Source organism: Atractosteus spatula, chromosome 15 (assembly GCF_055471065.1).
Source record: "Atractosteus spatula isolate fAtrSpa1 chromosome 15, fAtrSpa1.hap1, whole genome shotgun sequence".
NCBI lineage: Eukaryota > Metazoa > Chordata > Actinopteri > Semionotiformes > Lepisosteidae > Atractosteus > Atractosteus spatula.
In genome coordinates this window covers 19,649,884-19,672,695 of record NC_142720.1, presented here as the reverse complement: position 1 = coordinate 19,672,695, position 22,812 = coordinate 19,649,884, and the positions used below count along the sequence as shown (strand labels likewise).

Below are 22,812 nucleotides of genomic sequence, written 5' to 3'. Positions count from 1 at the left end.
CTGAGATACTTTTTGTTTGAAAACTACACTCAGTTATCAAAGATATCTGGCTAGATATTTAGTTTGAATTGAGGTACATTTTGTTTCTTTAACCTTCTGCCTACCAACATTCCAACAACAAGAAAATATTTGTCAAGTATAACTCTCAAAGGGCTCAAATGACTTTTTTTGTAAATCCACTGAGTCTTGGAATAAGACAGATTAAAATAAAAAATCCTCTTATTTACTGTTAATTCAAAATACTATCTTATTTTCCTTATCTAGTGAATTAGTTTATATACTTTGTACAGTATATTTGTATATACTGTCTTTTTTAAACCATTTTTGATCATTTTTCACAGGCCCGAATGAAACTGACTTTTAAAAAACCATGAATGTCAATTACATTTTCTGTTCTATTTTCATCATTTGTTAAAATGTGTTCTAAACAAAGGAATGATACTCAGCCCTTTTTTACCCTGTCAGTAATGCCCTAGCTTCTTTTCATATATTCAAATGATTTTCATCAAATGCCTTAAAACTACACAGCATCCCCAGGTTAGCTATCAGAGCATTACATTTCATGGAATGCTTTGTTATTCCTTAACCGGATGTCTACTGCAAGCTGATAGTGTTTGCTGTCGCTGAAGGCAGCACCTAAAACTTTGAAGAATTTGTCTGTTGTCGCAATCCATTAATTTGTCATGTATCAGCAGACTTTCAATTTGGGTGTAAAGGTGTCTCAAAGTTGAGTCTAGTTGGAGCCATGAGAAATTAATCTGTCTGACGCAGATATTTAGACAAAGTTATTAATGTTAAGTGGCAAGTAAGTGGTACTCTTCTAACTGGCCTTAACGATGGGAAAGTGTTTCCCAAGTACTGATAATGTGTGCAGACGAGCCAGGCGGAGACTCTGGAAGACAGTTACAATGATTTTGGGTCATTCCATATCAAGATAAACCTTTGAGTAAGAGTGCAGCTGACCTGGTCTGTGCTTTGCTTGAACAGAATTCCCATAGGGTGTGGTTTTGTGGGGAACCCGTGCTTGAATACTTAATGGCTGGAGCTAACAGATTGTAACTTGGGTAAGCCCCATAAAATTGTAACTCCTAGACAAGCCTATTTGCTATTTGATGGCTTGGAACAACTACAAACACTTGAAGTGAGGATACTGATAACCAAGAAGCTGTCTGCTGGATACTTTGAGTATGAGTTGTGAACAAGGGGAGACCCTTTGGTCCATCTCGTGCAATCATGCAGTAAGCACTGTTACATGCCCTACTGCCTACATCTTCAAGTTGCACTAAGGTTGCACTTTAAAATTTGTTTTTCAAATTTTTCTCCACAGTGTAGAAAAATGATTGCCATTCCCCAAGGCAATGTAAATCATAAAGACTCTACCAGGCTTCAACTCAGAAGTAAAGCTGGTATTAGAAAACAAACACTTTCATTCCTTAATTGACACAGTTAGCAGCTGACTTTACTGATGTACTCTTTTTTTTTTCCTAAGTACCATGAAAGAACAGCGAAATGACTGACAGTCAAATGTACATATGAATTAAAGTGGTGCTGTTCAATTAAAAGGGACAAAGGACAAATAAACCTTTAAGAAAAATGAGTTAGTGTGAGGATTTTTACTAAATGGAAACGTATATATTGTAGGCATTTTGACCCAGAAGTGCTCAGGCCCCAAGCTACTGTATGGCCTTTAAACAAAGATATTGCTCTAATTTGTTTTTACCACCATGTATTTTTTAGTGATTAGAATCCAACATCAAACACCAAGTAGTAAAAAGCAGATTTCCTCATATAGAGTGTTACAGTATGTTCTAAATATAATTATAATCATATACAATTAGCTGTTAAACATTGCTTTGCTCAAACCATTGGAGCAGCAAGTTTTATGCTTTGCAATTGTTCTGCATTTGTCCTGCATTCTCATTCCAAATACCCTGTTTCACCTAGAAATATGCTTTCTCTCACTAAATCTGCATCTGGTTTGCTTCTTAAGACTTCTTCACAATACTCTTTAAATCCTTCCTCCAACTGCCCCCTTAAGCTGTTACAGCTGAAGGCCCCAGGTAATTGTCATATTTCTGCGTCTCCTGCTCCTTTAATTATTACCGAAGTTTTCAGAGTCAAGTATGACCTCGAACAGAAACTTGCCATATTTGGTTCTGTAGTCTTAGATTTGTCCTGGCTGTATCAGGATACAAACCTCTGACCTTCCCAAGCTGGGCTATCATGATGGCATAGGCTATGATTTAAGCACAGAAGGGAAAACACAGATTGGTAACCTCATAATGTAGTCAGTTTTTTAATGGCTTAGAATGTGTTTTTACTGCGTAGTGTTTAAATTAACCTGCTACTGATGGTCTGGCTCTTGCAACCGAAACAGACCCTCTTGACTTGGCTGTGTTTTATAAATGGCCCATAATTCTCTTCACTGTAAACATTTCAGGGTTTGCGTGGTCTGGAGAAAGTGCATACTTAACAGGCAAAATTTATCTTGAGAAAACAGTCGTTTTATTTGTTTAAATGAATCTGTATGCATGCAACTCAAAATAATACACTATTTTATGTTTTAAAGAAATAAAATTGCTTACCACATCATTGTATGGAAATGAAGATCTCATTTTTTATGAGACTGAGTTCATAATGTTTCAGGCTCATTTACTTGCCACAGAGTTCAGAATCTGGAAGTGGCATGTAATTACAGCTTTAGAATTATTTTTTTGCAGTTTAATAAAACCCCCATTTGTTTGGAAGGTTAAATCCAATGTAATGAGCATTACTTCTCTTGTAACGTTCCTCCTTCCATTTCAGAGAATAACAGAGAAAAGTAACTGTCGTCAATGCCTTTCAGTGTCTAAATCTGATCAGTAGCCAGCTATGCAGTTGGTACAAAAGAACTAAAATCTTTTTTTCCTGTTTACTAGCACGCACTCAATTCATTACACAGTGTTAAAATGTTCCTACAGTTTACCCCACTGAAACTCAGAATAAGTGTTCTTTGGGCGATCACAGTCAACATTTTACTGATTTACTCCTTTTAGTTAATCTTTGGTTTTTGGGGTCTACAGTATGTTACCAGTTATTGTGTAGGAAAGAAATCTTCTACTTGTGTTTTAGAAAATAGAGTTAGTAATGCATAACTTTGTTTTTCTTCTCACTAAATGAGTGTTAGGACCTGAATGTAATAAATAATTTCATTTTAATAGTCTGTCATCTTCCTATCTGAGAAATGAGAGGTTTTGAAAGCTCTGAACTCCACTGGAAAAAAACACAGGCGATTTAATAACTTCCGACTGCAAAGATTAGGTAACCTTGGTACATGGAGTTCTGTCAGGTCAAATTAATGTGCGTGAACGAAAGACAACTTCTGCTTATTCCTCACAGGAAGGCTGAAGCCACTTCATTTACTACATACAAGGAATTCAAGTGTTAAAGGAGATCACTGGAAATTGTAAACAAAGACCGGAGGGAATGTGAAGAGAACTGTAGCTCACATTTACACAGCCAGTTTCCTGTCAAAATATAGGCTATCTTCTGCCAGGACCTATTAAAACCTATGCTTATGTTCTAGCCCAGTTAGGGAGCTTTCTGCATAAGTTTGCCTAATGGGAAATTAATGTTTCTCTGCTTTGACTTTAGGAAACGTATTTCAGATGTAAGGTTTTGGACAAATATTGTGCCTTCTTGGATAATATCCATCCATTTTGTGCAAACCTAGTTGTTTTTTATAATAAAATGAGTAGTATTCAGTGGCAGTCTGCACACTGGTTGAACTCATGTGTTACAGAGGCTAATTGGCATAGAATGATGAAACTGCTACAGGTGTAATCTGTTAGTATCACAGGAGTTGCCTCGTTTCTGTTGAGCCATGCACGGCTGCTTTAAGTCTGATCTGGCTTTTCCTGTTCTGCTGTTTTTTTAAACTTAGAAAGTTAGAGGTTGTCAAAAAGTGGTAAGGTACAGTATACAGGAAAGCAGTAACTGTTTTAGTGGCTGTGTATAACGTTAAACTGAATGTTGCTGAAAAAAGTAAAAAGACTACATGTTGAATGTTCCAGATTTGGAAACAGAAAGGTACCTTCATGTTAATTGTTGATGAATCGTTTAATAAAGCAGGATTTTAATTTGAATGTTTTATACAATAAATATATAAAGGAGGTGTCAAGACTTATGGTGTTACTTTACAGCAAAGCCAGTGGTAAAAATGTTTTCTGTTTCTAAATAACAGTACTATATACAGTACATTTGCATTTTTTAAATTGATCACAACAATGAATAATAATGCTGAAAAAAAGAAGAAAGAAAACGCGTTTCAGCCGTGGAGCCTTCTTCAGGTGTGACCTCACGCCTCAAGACTGCTCCACAGCTGAAACGTTGTTTTCTTTCTTCTTTTTTTCAGCATGGAATAAACCTATTACTTGTTCCTTTGTAGCCTACGCATGCTGACGCAGCTATCCACCTGAATAAATAATGTCCACCTCACCAAACACAAATTATAAACTCAAGGGGGGATATTGGTTTTACACCATTTTCATGTGAATGACTGTAATTATTTCTTTGTTTTATATACATGTACACTGTACATCTTTTTATGTTTCACTTTAAATTAATGTGGGAATAAAAATACTTGAATATATATATACACCATATACTGTATTCTGTATCACTTTGTGATGACCTACTATTTAAACCAGTAGCATTTTCAAATATCTTTAGCAAGTGTTCAATTATTACTGAATATCAGCATGGGTTAGGGAAATATTCCCCTAATGCAAATGAACCTCATGATTTATGAAAAATACTGCTGCCTTTGGTTCTGATTATCTAACTATAATGCTGAACGGACATACAGAGAGGTATCCTCAACAGCACTGAAATTAATATAATTTGTGCCGGGGTGAAAGTGACAATGCTGCTATATTCTGAGAACCCAAATGGGTCAGGACCACATGTACTGGAGGTGACAGCAGTGCTATCAGGAGCAGTGTTTGCTCAGAGCATATTGTGAGGAGGTTCTATGTTTCATCCCTTGTGAGAAAGGTTAGGTACATGTAACCTGAATTTAATATAAAGGTTAACTTTTCCTTGCTAAGAAAGCTTGTGTTGGAGAAAGTTGATTTGGAATTAACATAATTTTGGGCAATTTAGTTACCACTTTAGCATTTGAAACCTTTCATACCTTGAGGTTATGTAGTACCTGTTACAAAATGCTTCATATTTACCTTAATTGTATATTGTGGAAATAATTAGGTAATTTCCTGAATATTGAGTGTTGTCAAAGTCCTGTTTTATCTAACTTGTCTTCCTGCTGTACACTGGCTTTGTGTAGTGTATGGATTTTGTTTTAAGTTTAATTTTTCTGTGTACGGTATAGAAAAATTGAAAAAAAAATCCCAATTCTTTTTTAGACTGAGAGAAGCTGAGGAGTGCTTCAGACAAGCAAAAGAAAAGGCTTCCTATAATGTCAGACCCAAGCATGATTCTGGAATAGTAAGTACTTTCTTGCACTGTTAAGATTTGGAGCATGGAAAATGTTAGAAAGATTGTGTTTTGAAAAAGCCATTATTGGAGTTAACTGTTGTAACAATTTTTTAGTGAACATTGTTTTTAGTAGCAGTAGCCCATTTGTAGGAGAACATTGTTTTTTTAATTTAAACTTATGGTTTGTGTTTTGTCTTCCAGAAAGCAAAGCTTAGCATGAAAATCTGAGTGCCTGTGTGAAATTACTGGGGAACATTCAGACTTCATTTCTAGGAGAATGATGGACGGAGAAAAAAAAAACGACAATTACAGAATCTGACATTTGGCCTATCTTTCCTTTTTCAAATTTCTTTAAGAAATGTCATTTTCCTCTTCTGCTTTTGGACGTTGTGGCCTTGCCATTAAATTGCTTTGTTTTGCCAATATAATACAAACTCTTGGTATGGAGGTGGTAACAGTTGGGGTAAAAAGAACATGATCACAAGCCATTGGAAGACCTGGAATGTTATATCTGCACAGGGACTACACAATTGTCATGGAAATGCATACAGAGCATGGATTATGTAATACAATATTTGAACTTTGCTGGCTTGCAAGTACAGTTCTCCAGATGAACCTATTGCCTGATCTATTGCGGATCTCTTTAACTTCACTGAAACCGCTTGCTTCAGAGACCTGTACAATGCTTTGACTAATTCAGGTCTGTCACGTAGATTTTAGCATAATGTAACTTGAAAAGCAATAGAGGAGTGCGTGTGGTTCAAGCCAGTACAAAAACTGAATTTGTTGTCAAAACCTTGTTTAAAATGTGTGTATAAGTATAAATGACTTTATTGCATATCATAACAAAGAGGACAAGAGTTGACAGCTGCATTGTACTCAAAAGTATTTGTTCAAACTAACTCTGTGTATATAATGGAAGTAACACTTGCTATGATCATGGTGAAAGTACAGTCATTTTTTTAGTCAGGTAATAAACTTATTTGGATATCACAGCATATATTACTTTAAGTAATCAGCCTACAGTGTTTTTTAAAATCCTTGCCATAACATCAGCTTGCTAAGAAGAATAGTAAAGATGAATCTGATATTTGCTGTTCTCTTCATCTCTTTACAGCAGTGTATCCTGTGAGTAAACGCATTCAGAGGAGGATGTTGAATATTGTTAACACTAGGTCAGAGCAATGATAGATGTTTAAAGACTTTCAGGTGTCTGAGCATCTCTTACAGTAAGCTAATGAGTTCGGCTGTTAATATTTAAAATCATACCAGTAGCATGAATTCCATAGTACCAGTGTACTGTCAAAATCAAAATGTTTCTGGTACTTAGACCTCATGAAAACAGAGTGGTAATTTTCAGAATGGGTACAGACTGTCCAAAGAAAAGGCTTATCTGTGTAGCACTTACATTGATTACCATCCAGAATGGAATTAAAGAAATGTTATCAACCTGTGGTGGTATGATTAACGGGTTCGTTTGGTGGGCTTGATGAGATTCTGTTCTTCACATTTCGCCTGCCACATTGCTGTGTATTTGTATATAACCGATTTCTGACTTCTGAAAGAGAGGGGGACGTGGACATTGCACTGAAACTGTAGGTCCAAGACACAGGTTTTTCCAATTCTTACAGAAGCCAAACCAATTCTTACCTGAATTTAGGAAACAATTTCAGATTCGAAAGGCATTCTGAACATTTTTGAGTTTCTGGTGTGTTGGATTTCTCTTTAATTAGATTTGTTCCATCTCGAGTAATTACAGTACATCTAATGAAATAAGAACAAAACTCAAAGAACTGGGAGGTCGGTGTAATTGCCCACTGAATGAATAGAATTGCAAGACTGCGATTGCTTGTACCCATTTCAAAGTCAAACTTTTTCTTACAGTCAAGTGTTATTGATAGGTGTGGACAAATACTAAACAGGTTTTGGTGGAAGAGATAAATGTCCCTGTAAAGTTTATGGAGAGGTTTAAGTGTTACTCTTCATTTGCAAGTGTCATGTTTAACTGATATCTATGTAGATTAAATATCTTCTGGAAGAAGTATGTTACATTGACTTGCAAGTAATTAACCTGTTACATAAAATGTTATTTTAAATGGTAAACTATGATTTTATTTATGTAAAGTAGTATTAACATCCTTATGTATGGAACATTTTTGTCAATTTTTACTTACCTACTAGCATGTTGGTTCCGTGCCCAATGTGTATATTATTGTATTATTCTGGAGTTCTTGTACAAGACTTATCACCATGTGCAATATAATAAAAGTGTTTCTAATTGGACTTTTTTTTCCAAAACCAATGTAATTTATATAAAATAAAATGAGAAATAAATTATTGCTAGTGTCTTATTTCCAGACCGGTTCTTCAAATTTAAAACTCTCGCAAGTGTGATCACTCACTTTCACTCTTTCAGCTACAATCTAATTGTAACTAAAAGTTCTGGAAAAACTAGGAGAACTGGCCCTTCATCCAGTTCATTAATTTTTTTTCTGGACAGTAAGAGCCTGTGTGTACCTTTGTGAGCTGGCATGCCAGGTCTGACAGTTATATACTGTATGGCCATCTTTTTTTCCAAATTCTATCTTGTTAGATATAGGAAGTGTCTGTTAAAGATGATGTGCTGAAGAAAATTCAATGCTATGAAAAACAGTTTAAAGATGGTTGTAATCAAGCAAACATTTGTAGCTGTTTAAATTTTTGTTGCTTATTTAATGTAATGTCATTTATGGTTTTGTGTTCTGGAATTGGCAGCGGTCCACATCAAGAGAATATCTGGTGATGAATATTTTGAAAGTTGCAAATCATTTTGGGTAAGTGTTTTTCATGCATATGTGTATATTGTTTGCTATAAAGTTAATAAAATAAAGAATATGAATGTTGTTGGCTTTAGCACATGCCTAGTATAATGTATATCCACCCAGCGCAGCTGGATTTAGCTAGGTGTGAGATATGAGTTTGTGTAGCTAAATTGCAATTCATTCTGGTTACACCTCAAAGTCCAGCTGAAAAAAGCCAGTGAAAACAATGGTTCTAATTACATTAGACCATAGTGGCCATAGAATGTGCTATTTTCTAAAAAACTTGGCAAAAAATGGAAATCAGTGCATTGGACCTCTAGTATTGAACATTGCTACAGTAGGTTACCATGAGTTTTTCACCAGTCACTGTCATGCATCCCAATATTTCCTAAGAAAGAAGAGACCAAGTCATAGTTTTCATCTGAGAAGTTTAATCTCAGTTACCTTTAAATGAAATTAAATACATTCTTCTTCTCATTCTGCAAAAGAGAACACGGTAAACTGAAGCTAGAGTTTTTTTTTATCAATACAGTAAAATAGACAGATTGCTGAGCATACAGTATACTACAGTCAAATCCAAACTGTACATTTGCCGACTTTAGTTTAAAACAGGACAAAACTGAACATAACTGTACATTATATAATTTTAATTCATTTTTTCTCTAGATATACAACTTTTCCTCTTCGTACTGCTCCCTGTGTATAAAGTCACCCTTACATTTTGCCAGCCCTGCACTAGTGTGCATTTGACCCTTTCATATCGCCACCCCCATTTTCACCTGATTCAGTGCTCGTCAAAGTTGTGGTGGTATATAATTATTGTACCATAGATTAATATTTTTTTCCATTTGTACACTTTTAATATCTTAGTGATATTTTACAATATATTGAACAATACAATCTCAGTTCAGTCCATATTTAGGTAGGGCCTGTTACCTCAGGCCCTCCTGGAGTCTGAGGTTCTCTAGTTTTAGATTGTTCTTGACAATCAAGGGAGCTCTGTCAAGCAGCACATTTTCTAATAGAAATCGGATTCATTAAGCAGCCTATTGTCTGTTTTGGAACCTTACTGTATATATGTATTGAGTAGCAGTCTTCAATTAACAGTTTTGGGTGAAAATATCTGGCCAGGAATGCCAATTCTAGCTTGGCCACTCAAAACTCATGCTTTGTCAGTGTTTAAATACACCTCTAATAGCTTGTCAGTTCATATGTTGTATGAAATACATTTTTTTTTCCTTTAATAAATTCAATGGAGTGTATAAATGTACAGGTATGAATACCTAGTGGTGATTTAAAGTTGATCAATTAGAGGGTTACTCATTCCCAGTCAGTTTTGTTTGCATACTGATATCAGAATAGTGCCTGCCTTCTTGAAGGATGGATGGGTGTTGGCCCGGGTTCATGCAATGTGCTGTTCATAAAAACAAAATCTAATAAAATATCTGTTCTCGAAAAAATAAGTCTTATGAGCTCTCTCCTTTGAGAAGAAATAAATGTAACGGCAAAGCAGTGCTTGCGCTGCCGTCTCTGGTCCGTGGGTAGATGCCTCACTGTTTACCCGATTCACTGACGTTCACCGATATGCACCGGCACTGCTTCACTCTCTGTATTTTCCTATGGCGGAAAGTGGGCTGCAGGCCTGGACAGTCCAGTTCCACAGTGAGGGTTGTGAACTTCTGCGGCTTGCAGAAGGCGCAGGACTGGAAAGACTCCTGCTCCTTCTTGATGTGCCTGGGGATGTAGAAGGAGTTGCACTGGCCATAGCAGAAGCGGTTAATTATGGTTCGGCTCACGCAGCCCTCCTCGCTCACTGTCTGGCGTAGCGGCTGTGTTTTACACCAGTCACTCTTCAGGTACTTCTTCTCCGTCACCACCAGGGCCTCTTGACTGGAGGCCAGTACTTCCTGCTTGCGTGTCCGCCTGTCTGAGGTGTTGCTTTTGTTCTTGTAGGGTGAAGGGATTTCTCCCTGGGGTCGGTTTTTCCTGGACTCCACTACCATCATTAGCACTCCTGCTAACAAGACTGAAAATAAGAGCGTCCGATACATCCTACAAAGAGAGCAGAGAAATGAGGTATTACTATACAAGTGTATCCTTGTGAATAATCAAACATGGAAGTGATGTAGAAGGTACAATTGAGGTGTTTCCACTACATCCATGCACAGTTTAACTTTGTATCTCAAAGTGTGCAAATATTCTACAGTATATCAACATCATTCCCTTGTATGGGAACTCAAGAAGCAAGAGTCAAACCACAAAAATGAGAAGCAAAGCCATTAGGGATTATTAATCTTAATACTTTCTTTAACAATATGTAAGGGCACCACTGTTTCATTAAGTTAGTTTAGGTAAAGCACTGCTTGGCTCCAGTACTTGGCCTCTCTTAAGACTCCCACAGAGCATTATCCTTTGCACACTGCATCCCTCACAGATAACCCCATGACCAGATAACCTTTCTGTTCCTACTCCTTGCATTCTCAGACCTAGCGGTGTCTCAGAACATACAACAGAAAATTACATTCTCTGTGCTCAAGAGATATAGACAGGCTACTACCAGCTGGTCTAGGAGTTCGTTATTTTAAACAGTCAAGTAATTTTGTGGAAAAAGTGTTTGCAGACCTGACTTGCACTTTAAGTACTGAAGTTACACTTCTGTTGTTGATTTAGTGTTTTTTTCATTCCATTAAAATGTTAAGCAGCTCTGTTAAATGTGTCAAAGAAAGTTTGTCAAAATTCATAGCTAATAAAACTACTTGTAAGTAAGGATTAAAAGTTCAATTCAAATATTGAAGTAAAGTGTTAGAATGAACAATGTACTATATGCACAACTGTTGTAAAAATCCAAGGTATACAGGAACATTAATAACATCAGGTACTGTAGGTATTTGAACTATGCTTCAAAGCTGTGAACAAATTGAGCTGTAGCTGTCCAGCTCATCATTTGTTGAGAATGAAAGGGGTGCTTGGTTTTGTACAGGGTGTGAATAAGGCTGAAGTCAGAAAATGATACCTTACTATAACAAAAGCACATTTAGAGATCATTTTGAATAGTAATGGTTTAGAACAAGAATTGTGACTTATTGCTTCAGCATAGCATACAGTAATATACAAAGTGATATTTCATTAGCAAATATTTTTAAAAGAATTTTCACTGTCTTGTACTTTTGAATGAAGCCTTAGTCAAAGTTTCGGCATTGCTATTTTTTTTATATCCCTCCAACAGAGTTTGGAGATTAGCTTGAAATCAGTCGTTATAACTTTCCTGTGAAATGTGCCCTTGTCACAGCCACTGATTGCTGTACTCATTGATTTCCCCACAGTGCCTTGCAGCAGAGGCTGACACTCTTGGAGGAGCGATGCAGAACAGTGTGAAGGTGCTGTTTAAGATGTTGACTCATAACCTGGGTCTTCAGTGGGGCCACTGCTGTTGCACCCTTGAGCAAAGCACATTCCTTCAGCAAAGTTCCCAACTGTATAAATAAGCAAAGGTAAATTGCTCTGGATAAATGTTACCTCAATAAGTATTATTAAGAAATTGCACAGGTTGATTTTGTGCTTCGACCTTTGAATATCACCACCACTCACCTAACTCCAGCAGCACTGAGTACTACAGTATATCACATTGAAAATAATTTCAGAGTCCAGCTACAAACGCCGCCAAAGTTAGTTTTTTAATTAAAAAGGAATTTTAAACAAAGATGTAAGCAGTTCATGTGCCACGTGAATACATGGTGGAAACACAGTTAAAGGTAAGCTATGTCTACAGTCTGAAAGGTTTAATTACATTGTTTATCCAACACCTCGGAATGACACAGCTTTTAGAGTCTGAAAACATTTCTAATTTGAAATATCACAGTGTAAAGAGTTAGCCAAACTATATGGTCAGCATCTTAAAAATGATCTAAATCAGTGTATGATAACATGTATCATTCCCCATAACAGCGAGGAGACCTACAGTATGAACAAGAGCAGACCCCTTGGAACAAGAGCATCCCAATAGGAGGTAATGTGTTCAAGGATCTCATCCAGACTTGAAAGAAGCCAGAGTATCGACTTGAATAACCAGGTCTGATAGCTTGTTCATACCTCCACAACCCTTTGCATCTTTGCAAATATTTTGTAATACAATATCACTCTTTCCTTTTGAAGAAATTGTCTTTTTCTAATGCTAAAAAACTTACACAATTTTATTTTACCATCTACAGTATCTTCCATTACTTCATCCTATAGGTTAATGAAACCCCTAGTGAGAATGTTTCATTTTTCAGGGTAGTATGGATAACATGCACAGATTTACCACTGCAGCATTCTTAACTCTGAAGAAATTAATTACAGAAAAAGCCATTGTTTTTCCTGAGGATAGAACAAAAATCCTGCAAATAACCTTTCACCCTCTCGTAGACATAAGCACTTGTAGACATTTGTAGAAGTAGAACAGTAGAACAAAAATGTAAAACTTAAAGATTATACTAAAAAAGTCCAATTAGTTGAACTATGAATGTGGGATATGCGCACAAACAGTAGGACATTTAGCAGCACAAGAGTAAAGGGTTTAAGTAAATTTATTCAATTAAATCAGTCTCTATATTGCATCTACTACATTTGTTTATTGAAATTACATAAAACAATTATTGCAGACTTCAAGAAATTCTTATGCCATTGTAAATGGTGAAATGTATTTCTTTTCAACCCAGACACATTACATAGAATTAAAATATAATAAATATGTATTTTCTCATTCATTCCTGTTGAAAATGTATCTTTAGGAACATATACATAAAGATTACAAATAAGAAGAGGCTGTTTGACCCATCTAGTTCATTTATTAGTAGCTAAGTGATTTGAGAATCTTGTACAGCTGTTGATTGAAAGAAGCCAGGTCATCAACTTCCACAGTGTGGATTATTCTTGACTTATTCAACCCTTGAAATAAAGCGTGCCTCCTTTTTTTTGAGTAAAATATGAACTATCCAGTACTTTGCGCTTGTAATCTCTGGTTTGTGTTTTACTGTCAATTTCAAAGATGTCTTTTGGGTTGAATTTGTCAGTACACTTGAGGAGAATGCTTGAGCCATGTTCCCCTGGTAGTGATCTCTGTTCAAGTCTAAAAAAGTTGATTTCTTTCAGCCTGTGAGTGAATGGCATTCTTTTCGGCTCAGGAATGTATCTGATCACTCTCTTTTGGACTGATTGCAGAGCAGAAAGATCCTGATGCTGACCAAAATTCTTTTGGTTTTATTAGTCGATTGCATACAGTAGTTTTAACACACATCAATTCATACTTTGCGCTTTTAACTATACAGTATATCCTAATATACAGTACCCTATCATTATTCTTTACAGATTTCCCCTTTTGCATAGAAGACAGAAAGATGCCAACACTTGTCTTTTTCATTGACAGCATCTTCGAGATAGTTTTTTCTATTATAACTATACACATTACAAAAATTAAAATAAAAAATATAAAAATTGCGCATTTTAGTACCAATCCTTAGAAAATTATGTTAAGAATGCTATGTCTTATCTGGAGTAATGGGTTTGATTCTAGACTGGGTTTTCATTTTCTTTCCATTTTGTTCTGCAGTAGGTGTTTTGACAAGTACATATGATGGCTCTTACAATGGCAGTTTTAATTTTTGTGTGTGTTTTCATGTACTGTATATACACACCCTGTGATGGACTTCATCTAGTTCCTACTTGTGTCCTATGTATCCAGGACAGGTTCTGGGTATCTGGAACCCTTACCAGGAATAAGCAATTTCACAATGTATGCATGTTTAGAAAACGAGCCGTTAGATTCAGAATTCTCTTCTGCATATTTCTTTCTACGTTTTTTTATGTTGAATTAAGTAAAATTTATCATTATCATGGTAAATCCCATGTTTAGCCACTATGTCAAATAGTAGTGTTTAAGTGCTATATGTAAAAAAAAAACACATATCAACTGCAGATATTAAATATAATACAATATGGAAATTAAGAACCTTGAGACTTATTGTATATAATAAATGACACAAAATTAAATACAGTTTTTAGAATAATGAGTAGGTAGGTGTATTTGTTGTTAAATCATATTCCTTCATGAGATTCTTTAACAACTCAGTCTATATACGGTATTTCCAGTTATTCTTCTCTGAGTTTGGTTTATTACAGAAGTGCTGCTTTTTGTAAATGGAACTATATATGGATGAATTCACTAAAGTCTATTATTTTCATGAATTTTGTGGGTGTTTTGGATTAGGGACACTTTGGGGGAAAAAGATGCTGTATCAGATTTTAATTATTTTTCAAATGCTGTTAATCAAGAGATACGGTATGAAATCTATTAACAACAAAGTTGATTTTTTTAAAACTTCATCTCAGAATAAAAATAATTAAACAGTTGCTTAGTCTAGTTACAAATCACATTACAGGTATGTAAATGTGTTTAGCGGAACCATCTGAATGTCATTAGAGTCCAGCTTTGAAAACCTGTGATTGGACTAGATTTCTGTACTCATAGTGACTTGGCTCTGGAGATCAGTGGATCCTGCCTTCTCTTTCAATGGCCCATCTGTGTTTGATGTAAAACTAGAAAACTGTAATACTGTTGTGTGATACTGTCAACGTACTGCCCCCCTCCCCCAGCTCCCTGTCTCTCTTCATAGGGGCAGGAATGAGCAGCTCAGCAGGGTCGGCAAACCCTCAGAGCTTTCCACTATTTCAAATAGTTTCCTATGAGGACAGGAAAAGACAGATTAAGTTTAATTTGTCACTTTGTCAAGCTCAGCAGGAACAATGAAGCTATACTAAAATGATTATTAAAAGGGAACTGAAGGAACTTTGTCCATCAGTCGTACTTACATCTTTGCAGCAGATGTTGCTGATTGAAAGATAAACACTGACTATTGCTTTAAAAATTAGTGTGCCGTGGCCATGACAATCCTGTCCACATTCCGGAATCTGGCATGTCTTGTATGCTCCTCTTATATTTTGGGGGGGGATTTATTATTAGGGAAATGGAATTCTTCTTTGTTTGCTGGAACTTAAAAGCGATCGCAATGCAACAAACATTACTACCACAGTCTTCAAAAGAATAGCATCATAATACAGTAAACTGTTCTGTTCCTCCTTTAGTTTTGTTACGACACTGTTCTAACAAAACTTTCCTGGCCATTTACTGGGCTCCATCATTATTCTTTAAAGTGCACAATATATACAGTCTATATATTTTTGCACAAAGATTTACAGGCTTTGTCTAATCTTCACAGTTCAGTTCTGGTGTCATGGCACATTAAATACAGTATAGCCATGGTACAGTACAGTATATGGTATTATAGGTTTTGTGCAGTTTGTTGGTTCATACTTTTACTGATCAGTGCCACAATAAAGATGGACGTTAAACTCAAACATTGGAATCATGTCTGCTTCTGTGGTTGGTGAACATCTACGTCTGACTAACTTCTGACAGATGAATGCTTAAGTGACAGAACACTTGCACACACTTAAAGGCCCTTGGGGATTATTAGAAATACCCTGAAAAGGAAGAGTGAGCATCTTCAGTTTCACTGGCTATCTGGGGGTCATCATCAGGGACCTGGCTGGTTTGATGGCTCTCTGCTGCCACACATTAGGACAAAGTTCCTGTCAAAACCTGAGATGCGCTAAAAGAAAGCTGTAACTTAAAACATCTCACAGCCAAGAGGAAAAAAAAACACGTTTGTCATTTAAAAGTTTCATTATGCGCAAAAGATGAATCCCAAGATAGCCCTGTTTATCTGATTGCAGCGGCTGTGCAGATTTGTGCCAAGTTTCTAACATCTAACATCAACCAGATTTCAGATTTAAACATTGTTTTTTTCAGTGCGATTTCATCATGTTGTCTTTCAAAACTTTGTGATTTAAATACAACATTTATTAAGGCGTAGATGAATCTGTAAATATTTTTGTTACATTTTGCAGAGTTATGCAAAGCTTAATATGTTTATTCTCCACTGTTCCAATTTTAATGTTTTTTTTACGAATGGATGGAAGAGAAGTCACATATCCCTAGAGTTTCCCAGTGACCTGGTAGTCTCTGGATGAATACAGATATGATCCTATTCACCAGCTGCTTTCACATCATGTATTTTTTGTAATATGATGTCTGTTCCTTCTTCAGTCTTAAGAAAGATACAGGAACAGCAGTGAGCTTCTGAGAATCTCATCACAACGCAACCTGAGGTTTGGGGAGATATGGACAGCAGTGCTGAAACATCCATTGCATTTTCTTCCACTCTCACTATTATCAAGATGTGCTATCATAATCTTAATAATCAGTTCTGACTATTCTTAATATTCCATCCTTTAAGGGTATTTCATAATGCTTTACAAATGGTGCATTTTGCTAATGCCCACTTTAGTCGTCATTTATTCTTCATCATATACCAAAACAGTAAAAAAAAACAAAGCATACAACCTAAATGCAATTAAAATAATGACTCAAATGCCTTGCTCTATAAACTTCAATTTGGTTAACATAATGAAAATAACAGTCTTCTCCTCTGAGTTATTTTACCTATCACATCTGCTGCATGTTGACATCTGCTTTTCTCAAATTTGGCTGCTCTGATGATACTTGACCCTTGGGCTCAGAGTTCCCACACAAGTGAAGTTTTATAGACCTTTAGTATGACCTTCACTTGGAAATTGACTCAAGTAATTTGTGGACTCTATAAAAGCAATCAGCTATCTTGCGGGGAAAGTTAACATTAATGATTTACTAATGTGTTCTGCTGCAGTTTGAGTGTGATCACAGCCAGACCATTTTTCTTGGAACTAATTGTTGACATTCATCAGGGTGCACAGCAGAACAGTCTTTGACCATTATACAAAATGCATCATACATCTGAATTAGGACACATTGCTGTTAAAAATGTCTAAAAGTAGACCTAAATACATCCTATTTTTTAAAATAATGTGCTCTAGAACATGTGGCATAATATGTTCTTGTACAATATTTTGTCGCTGTTTCCAAAAGACAGGAATCTTTAAATTATGCAATTAGAAATTGTAAAAACAGTAATATGTGTCCTCTTTATTGGCTTGCAACGGTATGTATCTTAAGTTGGTAAATGACCAAAATGCATTTCTAAAGTATTTTGAAAGTCTAGATTCTTTCTTCCATTTACTGTATTATATATTGCCTGACCCTGCTACAATGTTCTCAGTGGAAGAATTTGTATATGATACACAGTACTGTGTGAATATTCTCACATAGTAATGCATATACAGTAAGATGCAATAAGAATCCTTATTAGTATTTTTTGTGGTTTGTCACTCAAGGTTTTCAAGCTATCATGTCAGCTACAAAGAAGATTAAGTGCAGTGGGTTATGCTCACACACAGTAATTCTTTTAAAAATGTATGTTGTGAAACACATACGTTTTGGATGGCATGCTTTAAATATCTCTCCCTGGAATTAGTTCTAACTATTTTTAAACAAAGATTATTTCCCCAATTTGGTCTCTTCACCTTCAGCAATCCCAGAAATACTTAATGTCTTGAGTTTCCTACTTACATACTTTTCTGAAAATATACCCTACAGTTAATGTACTGTAAAAACAAAATTTCAAGGTGTTTAAAGAACTTTGAAACTGTGGCTACAATGAGGTTGCCTGGAGTTGTTTGGAGATTGGCTGGCCAGCCACAATTCCCCTACATAATTGTCAGCAGCTGAATGATAGCCCTAATGTAGGTCTACTCTTTCTGTTTCAAAAGAGATTCAGAACCACTTAGTTTACCACATGTGATATAAAATAAATAACACACTTCCTCTTTTTTTCTGGTTAGCTGTGGTTCCCAGTAACACTTCAGATCCTTAGCAATATCATGGCACAATAGCCTGGGGGCAGTCAGTACTAGTGTAGCAAAAGGAGTTAAACACTTTCTTCTGCCTCCTCCAGAAAGCCTTCCTGTTGCCGCCTTCTGTTTATCTGCCTGAGTAAATTGGCTGGATGGAAAATTAAATATTTCATCTTGTTGCAGTGCGAAATCAGAGCCAGTGAAGGACAAGGAGAATTCCACAGCATCCCCTCTAAAGTGTTATTTTCACATCTTCCAGATAACAAGAGGATGCGTTTTTAAGTGCAACATTTCCATTGAACTGTGCGACATCTTTTCATGCAGATGATGTGTAACAGATGAACAAGAATGGGGTCTGTTCCAATTGAATGAGAAAGCAGTAATGACGAATCCACAGCGTGAGTTAAGGTGCTATAGATTAATCTATGAGAAAGGATTGATCTACTCAACCTAGAAAACCTTCAATTGTCTAGTATAAAAATCCTTAGTGTAGACTGAATTTTAGTGCATAGCACTAAAGCTGTGATGATTTTTTGGTATAGTACATTTTTAGTTTAGGTATTCATTCACAACTGCCTTTAAAAAAATTAGTAACCTAGTAAAGTCTTGTTCTAGTTGACTGTTTTCAAGACATACTAACAATATTAATAGAAATGATAGTTTTGATAAGACCAGTATGCGTAATTTCATCATGGAATGACGTGCATTGTTGTTTTGCACAATGAACATTCACACCCTTAGATGTAGAGAAAGCTTTTGTGGAGAAGGACCAAAGTTGGATCAGTCCAGTACCAAGCAGAGCCAAGCTTTTAATAATCTGTTCTTCAGGGGCAATGTTTAGACTAGCAGTATGTTGTTAACTTCTGGCGCACACTTTTGTTAGACGAGAAGAAAGTCTTATAATCGCATTTTAAAACAAACAGTCAATCCTGAGACACAAAATGCACTTGGGTTTCTGCTCTCTGTTTTCCATGAGATTTCTGTTATATACTGTAGCATAATGGCAAAAATGTTGATCTCAGTCAAATATTATTGAACAGATGGCATGATGAATCTACTTTTTAAGTGCTTTGCTCTCCTTAAAATTAGCCATGAGGCATAAACTGAAATATTGAAGAGAAACCAAATAACTTCTATTGATCTCTATTTCTGCCCTTAGCCCCAGAGAGTTTCACACTGCTGCTAAATAAGAACTTTAGCGTTATAAATGTGAGCCCGCATCTTTCATCCATGCCCTGAGGTTCAAAAAGTTGCATCACACGTTGTCTTTTGTTACACTATGTGCAATATTAGAATATTACATTGTGTTGATCACTTCAAACGCAATGCTGCTGGAAAACATATTTATGAAGTTAGCCCTTTGAGTAAAGGTCTTAGTGGTGCAGCTTGCTGTAGATTGTTTTCTTGTTTGATGGATGTAGAGACTCTATTACAGTTAGTTAACACAATGTTACCAGCTGTGGCAAGTCTTATTCCTGAGTGATACCTTACCATCACTGGTAGCTTAGTATACTCAGTATAGGTTGCGTCACGTCTGTTTAGTAAAGTGAATGAAGATCTTTGTATTATTAAGCTGTTAATGGTGATGATGCTTCTCTTCAGCTAAAACATTTTACATTTTTTTCTATAGCAACAAACTATTGCTAAATGTTTTGCTACTACAGCAAACATTATTAAAAAACTACTTTACAGTTAAAGTTTGTAAACTCCAAACCAAGACCTACATTTAGTAAATTTTACATTTAATGTATAGTATGTCCAAGAGCTCAGATCATAAAAGGTAGTTTAAACCTTTCATTATACTACCTTCAAAGGGATATGAATTGAGTAATTACAGTACGTTCCTCAGCAACTAAGGAAGTTCTATAACAAATGTTATCAAGATTATTAGAAATGACAGTACCATATTAATACATCTATTTGTGCAATAACACCCCATTTTTACTGAAGAATTTGGAGTTGTTTTCACTGTAACAGTTGCCATTCTCATGACGGGCTGCGCTGTGAATACGTTATTATTGTAGTCAGATCACGATTGCAACAACACACAATTGGCAGCTTGTGTCAACCACTTCTTATCTCTGCATGTGTCCAGGCATTTTCTACAGTGCGTTTAAGTATCAGTGCACAGCAGAGGGTGACACTGAAAAAGGACTCATTTGATGTAAAAATCAAAATCACAGATTTTCTTTCTCACAAATCCTCTTTACCAAACAAGCTAACTGTGCATGGTGGAGCAGTCACCAGCACAGCCGCAAATCACAATTAATCGGATCATTAACTCTTTCGCTCCCACACACCCCCCTCACTAAGTATGGCAAGGATGTAAAGGAAAAATAATGTTTTAATAATGTGATCATTTTGTTACGGTTGCAGTAGTTGTATTAACATTTGTAAACAGAGCCAGAATGCATTTTTAGTCCTGTAACTAATTTGTGTTAAGTAATTAATTGATTCATACTAGGATAGCAGATTTGATTTTTTTTAATTTCACAAGGTTTTTTTTCCCCTAAACTTTTTTTTAACCACTAGGGAAAGACTTTTGCTTTTTCATTAGCAATTAAGTTTCTGAGGCTTTTAAAGACCAAATTTCTTAATGTTGCGTATAATTTTAAGTCTGTTTTTTCTCAGATTTATATTTCCGCACTATTTACTGCTAGAAGCACCTTGGCAAGTGTCTTGACTATTTGTTAAAACCAAAATGAAAGATTTTCAGGCTTATCATGGTAAATAAAATATATATTTATACAGTATGTACTGCAATAAGCAGAAACCATATCCATTCAAAGCTGGAAATTCCCAGCATCCTCTTCTGGCCCCGTTTAAAACAGGTTGTTGCTTTACCTCTCTTTCAGAGCAGTCCCACAGTGTGTGATGTGATGGAGAGTTGTATTCCAGAGGCAGCAGTTAGGGACAGCTGTCCTGTGCACGCAGTCCAGGGGGAGTCTGCAGACTGCTGGTGATGCCCATAAGAGCAGCTCAGTCAAGATGAGGGTGAAGACAGTGCCTTGCGTCTCTCCGCTGTCTCCAGTATGTTTGAAGTCTCAGTTCTGGCTCCTCTCAGTCATGTGCATGTGGATGTTATCATAGACTGGGGTTTCTATTGGCTCTGATCACTAAACAAATCACACCAAGTCTCTCTCTCTCTCCCTCTCAGCTTCTCTCTCTAGCCCCCTCCCCCTTCAGTTTTGTTACTCAACCAGCCCTCCAAAGACAGTATTGCAGCCACTTTCACCAACTCACTTTCCCTCCTGCTCTCTTCCCCTCACATTCCCAGTCTCTCACTGATGTGGTTCTGACTCAACTTCACAGGCACCGAGACACTGTCAGCCTGACATAAGGTACTTATTTGCATACCAGAGAAAGGGTATGGGTTTCATCTCCATACACTGTCTTCTCAAAAAAAGAAAGTCTGAATGCTGACTGATTCTCAGCTAGTGTCCTTTCCTCCCCTAATTTAAATTTGAAATCTGCATTGTGTTCTACAAGAACAATATTAAGTTGTTCTCAAGTTCCCTGTTTTCATGCTTTCTTGTTTCTTTGGGTGCACCTGACCTCTTAGTGAACGGTTCCCTTTATTTTCGGAATTATGCGAGGACAATACAGTACATGAATTTCGGTAAGTGCTTCAACATTTCAATAGAGGGCTTTATATACAGGTCTGTAGTTTCAATAACATTGACCATTAGTACAATCAAGGGGCATTCAGCATTTCTTCTGTCACTGGCAGTTCACTGTTCATGAACGGGTTGATTACAGCTGAACATCTGTTGGACACATTCAGTCTGAAAATACAATTATCCACATATTACAGGTCTTTATCACACTTTCAGTAAAAACTGTGTAACATTTGGTGATAAATGCCAAAATCACATTTATTGAAGTTTATAAATATTTGCTGAAGTACAGCCCTAGTTACAGAAGGCTATTTCTAGCAAAAATATATACATTGATATTGTCAAGTGTATAATATTAAAGGGCCGTCATAAACTAAGGAAGATTTGAATTATTAAATTTACTGGGAATTCACAAGATTAAGCAACTTTTTAAATTGCAAGGTTTTTGTCTATAGACTTAATCAGGGTAATCTATTAATGGTGGATGGAAAAGAAATGTTTTCAATTGATAAGAAATATTTGATCACTTTTAAAAACTGATGCAATTAATACCTAAGGATGTTGAAGTTGTAAAGTGCATTTCAACAACAGTATCTGTTGTACCTTCATGCAAAGAGCTTCTATAGCTGTGGCTTACTATTTATGTCATGTTAAGATCTGCACATGTACTCATAAAAATGTACAATGTAGACATTAACAATAAATGTAGCTTCTGTCCACAGATTTATGCCTAGTGTTGCAGATTATGTTACAAAACCCTGCTCTAGTGTGTTTATTTCTTAACAAAAGTTGGACTTTTATTTTCAGTCTTTTGAGCAAAACATGACAAAATCAGATTCATGTTATCTTATTGAAGGAAGCTACAATATTGCTGTGGCCAACCCTAATACATACCCTCTTGTGGTCACAAAAAGAAATGCAACACTTTAAAATGAGATAAAAAGAAAGCCAAAGGTAATCTCCTTACCTGATGTACTCGCTCATTCAGACAAAACAGAAATAAAAAAGTAGTCTCATAATTGCTTACTTTTAAAACCTAGTATACACGGGGTTTTTCCAGTGACTAAACTTTTTTAAATGATTGTGACAAAATT

General features: G+C 36.1%; 2 protein-coding genes across 2 annotated transcripts in view; one reads left to right on the top strand and one right to left on the bottom strand.

Annotated features, from left to right (window-relative positions):
• fmn2b (formin 2b) overlaps nt 1–7,809 on the top strand; it is an 89,460-nt gene extending 81,651 nt beyond the window's left edge. The window contains exons 18-19 of the mRNA XM_088933775.1: nt 5,403–5,484; nt 5,677–7,809. Of these exons, the coding sequence (XP_088789901.1) occupies nt 5,403–5,484; nt 5,677–5,703 (109 nt within the window). The 3' untranslated portion in view covers nt 5,704–7,809. The remainder of the gene's footprint in view (nt 1–5,402; nt 5,485–5,676) is intronic.
• An 881-nt stretch (nt 7,810–8,690) lies between these two features.
• Nucleotides 8,691–21,159, bottom strand: grem2b (gremlin 2, DAN family BMP antagonist b). The gene is made up of 2 exons (XM_088933882.1): nt 20,946–21,159; nt 8,691–10,328 (listed from the first exon to the last, which is right to left on the bottom strand). Exon 2 carries the CDS (start codon nt 10,325–10,327, stop codon nt 9,827–9,829), a length of 501 nt encoding a protein of 166 aa, XP_088790008.1. The 5' UTR covers nt 10,328; nt 20,946–21,159; the 3' UTR covers nt 8,691–9,826.
• Nucleotides 21,160–22,812: the final 1,653 nt, after the last annotated feature.

Excerpts from the sequence above, each read along its gene's own strand:
- grem2b (XM_088933882.1), bottom strand. The coding sequence starts at position 10,327 with ATGTATCGGACGCTCTTATTTTCAGTCTTGTTAGCAGGAGTGCTAATG.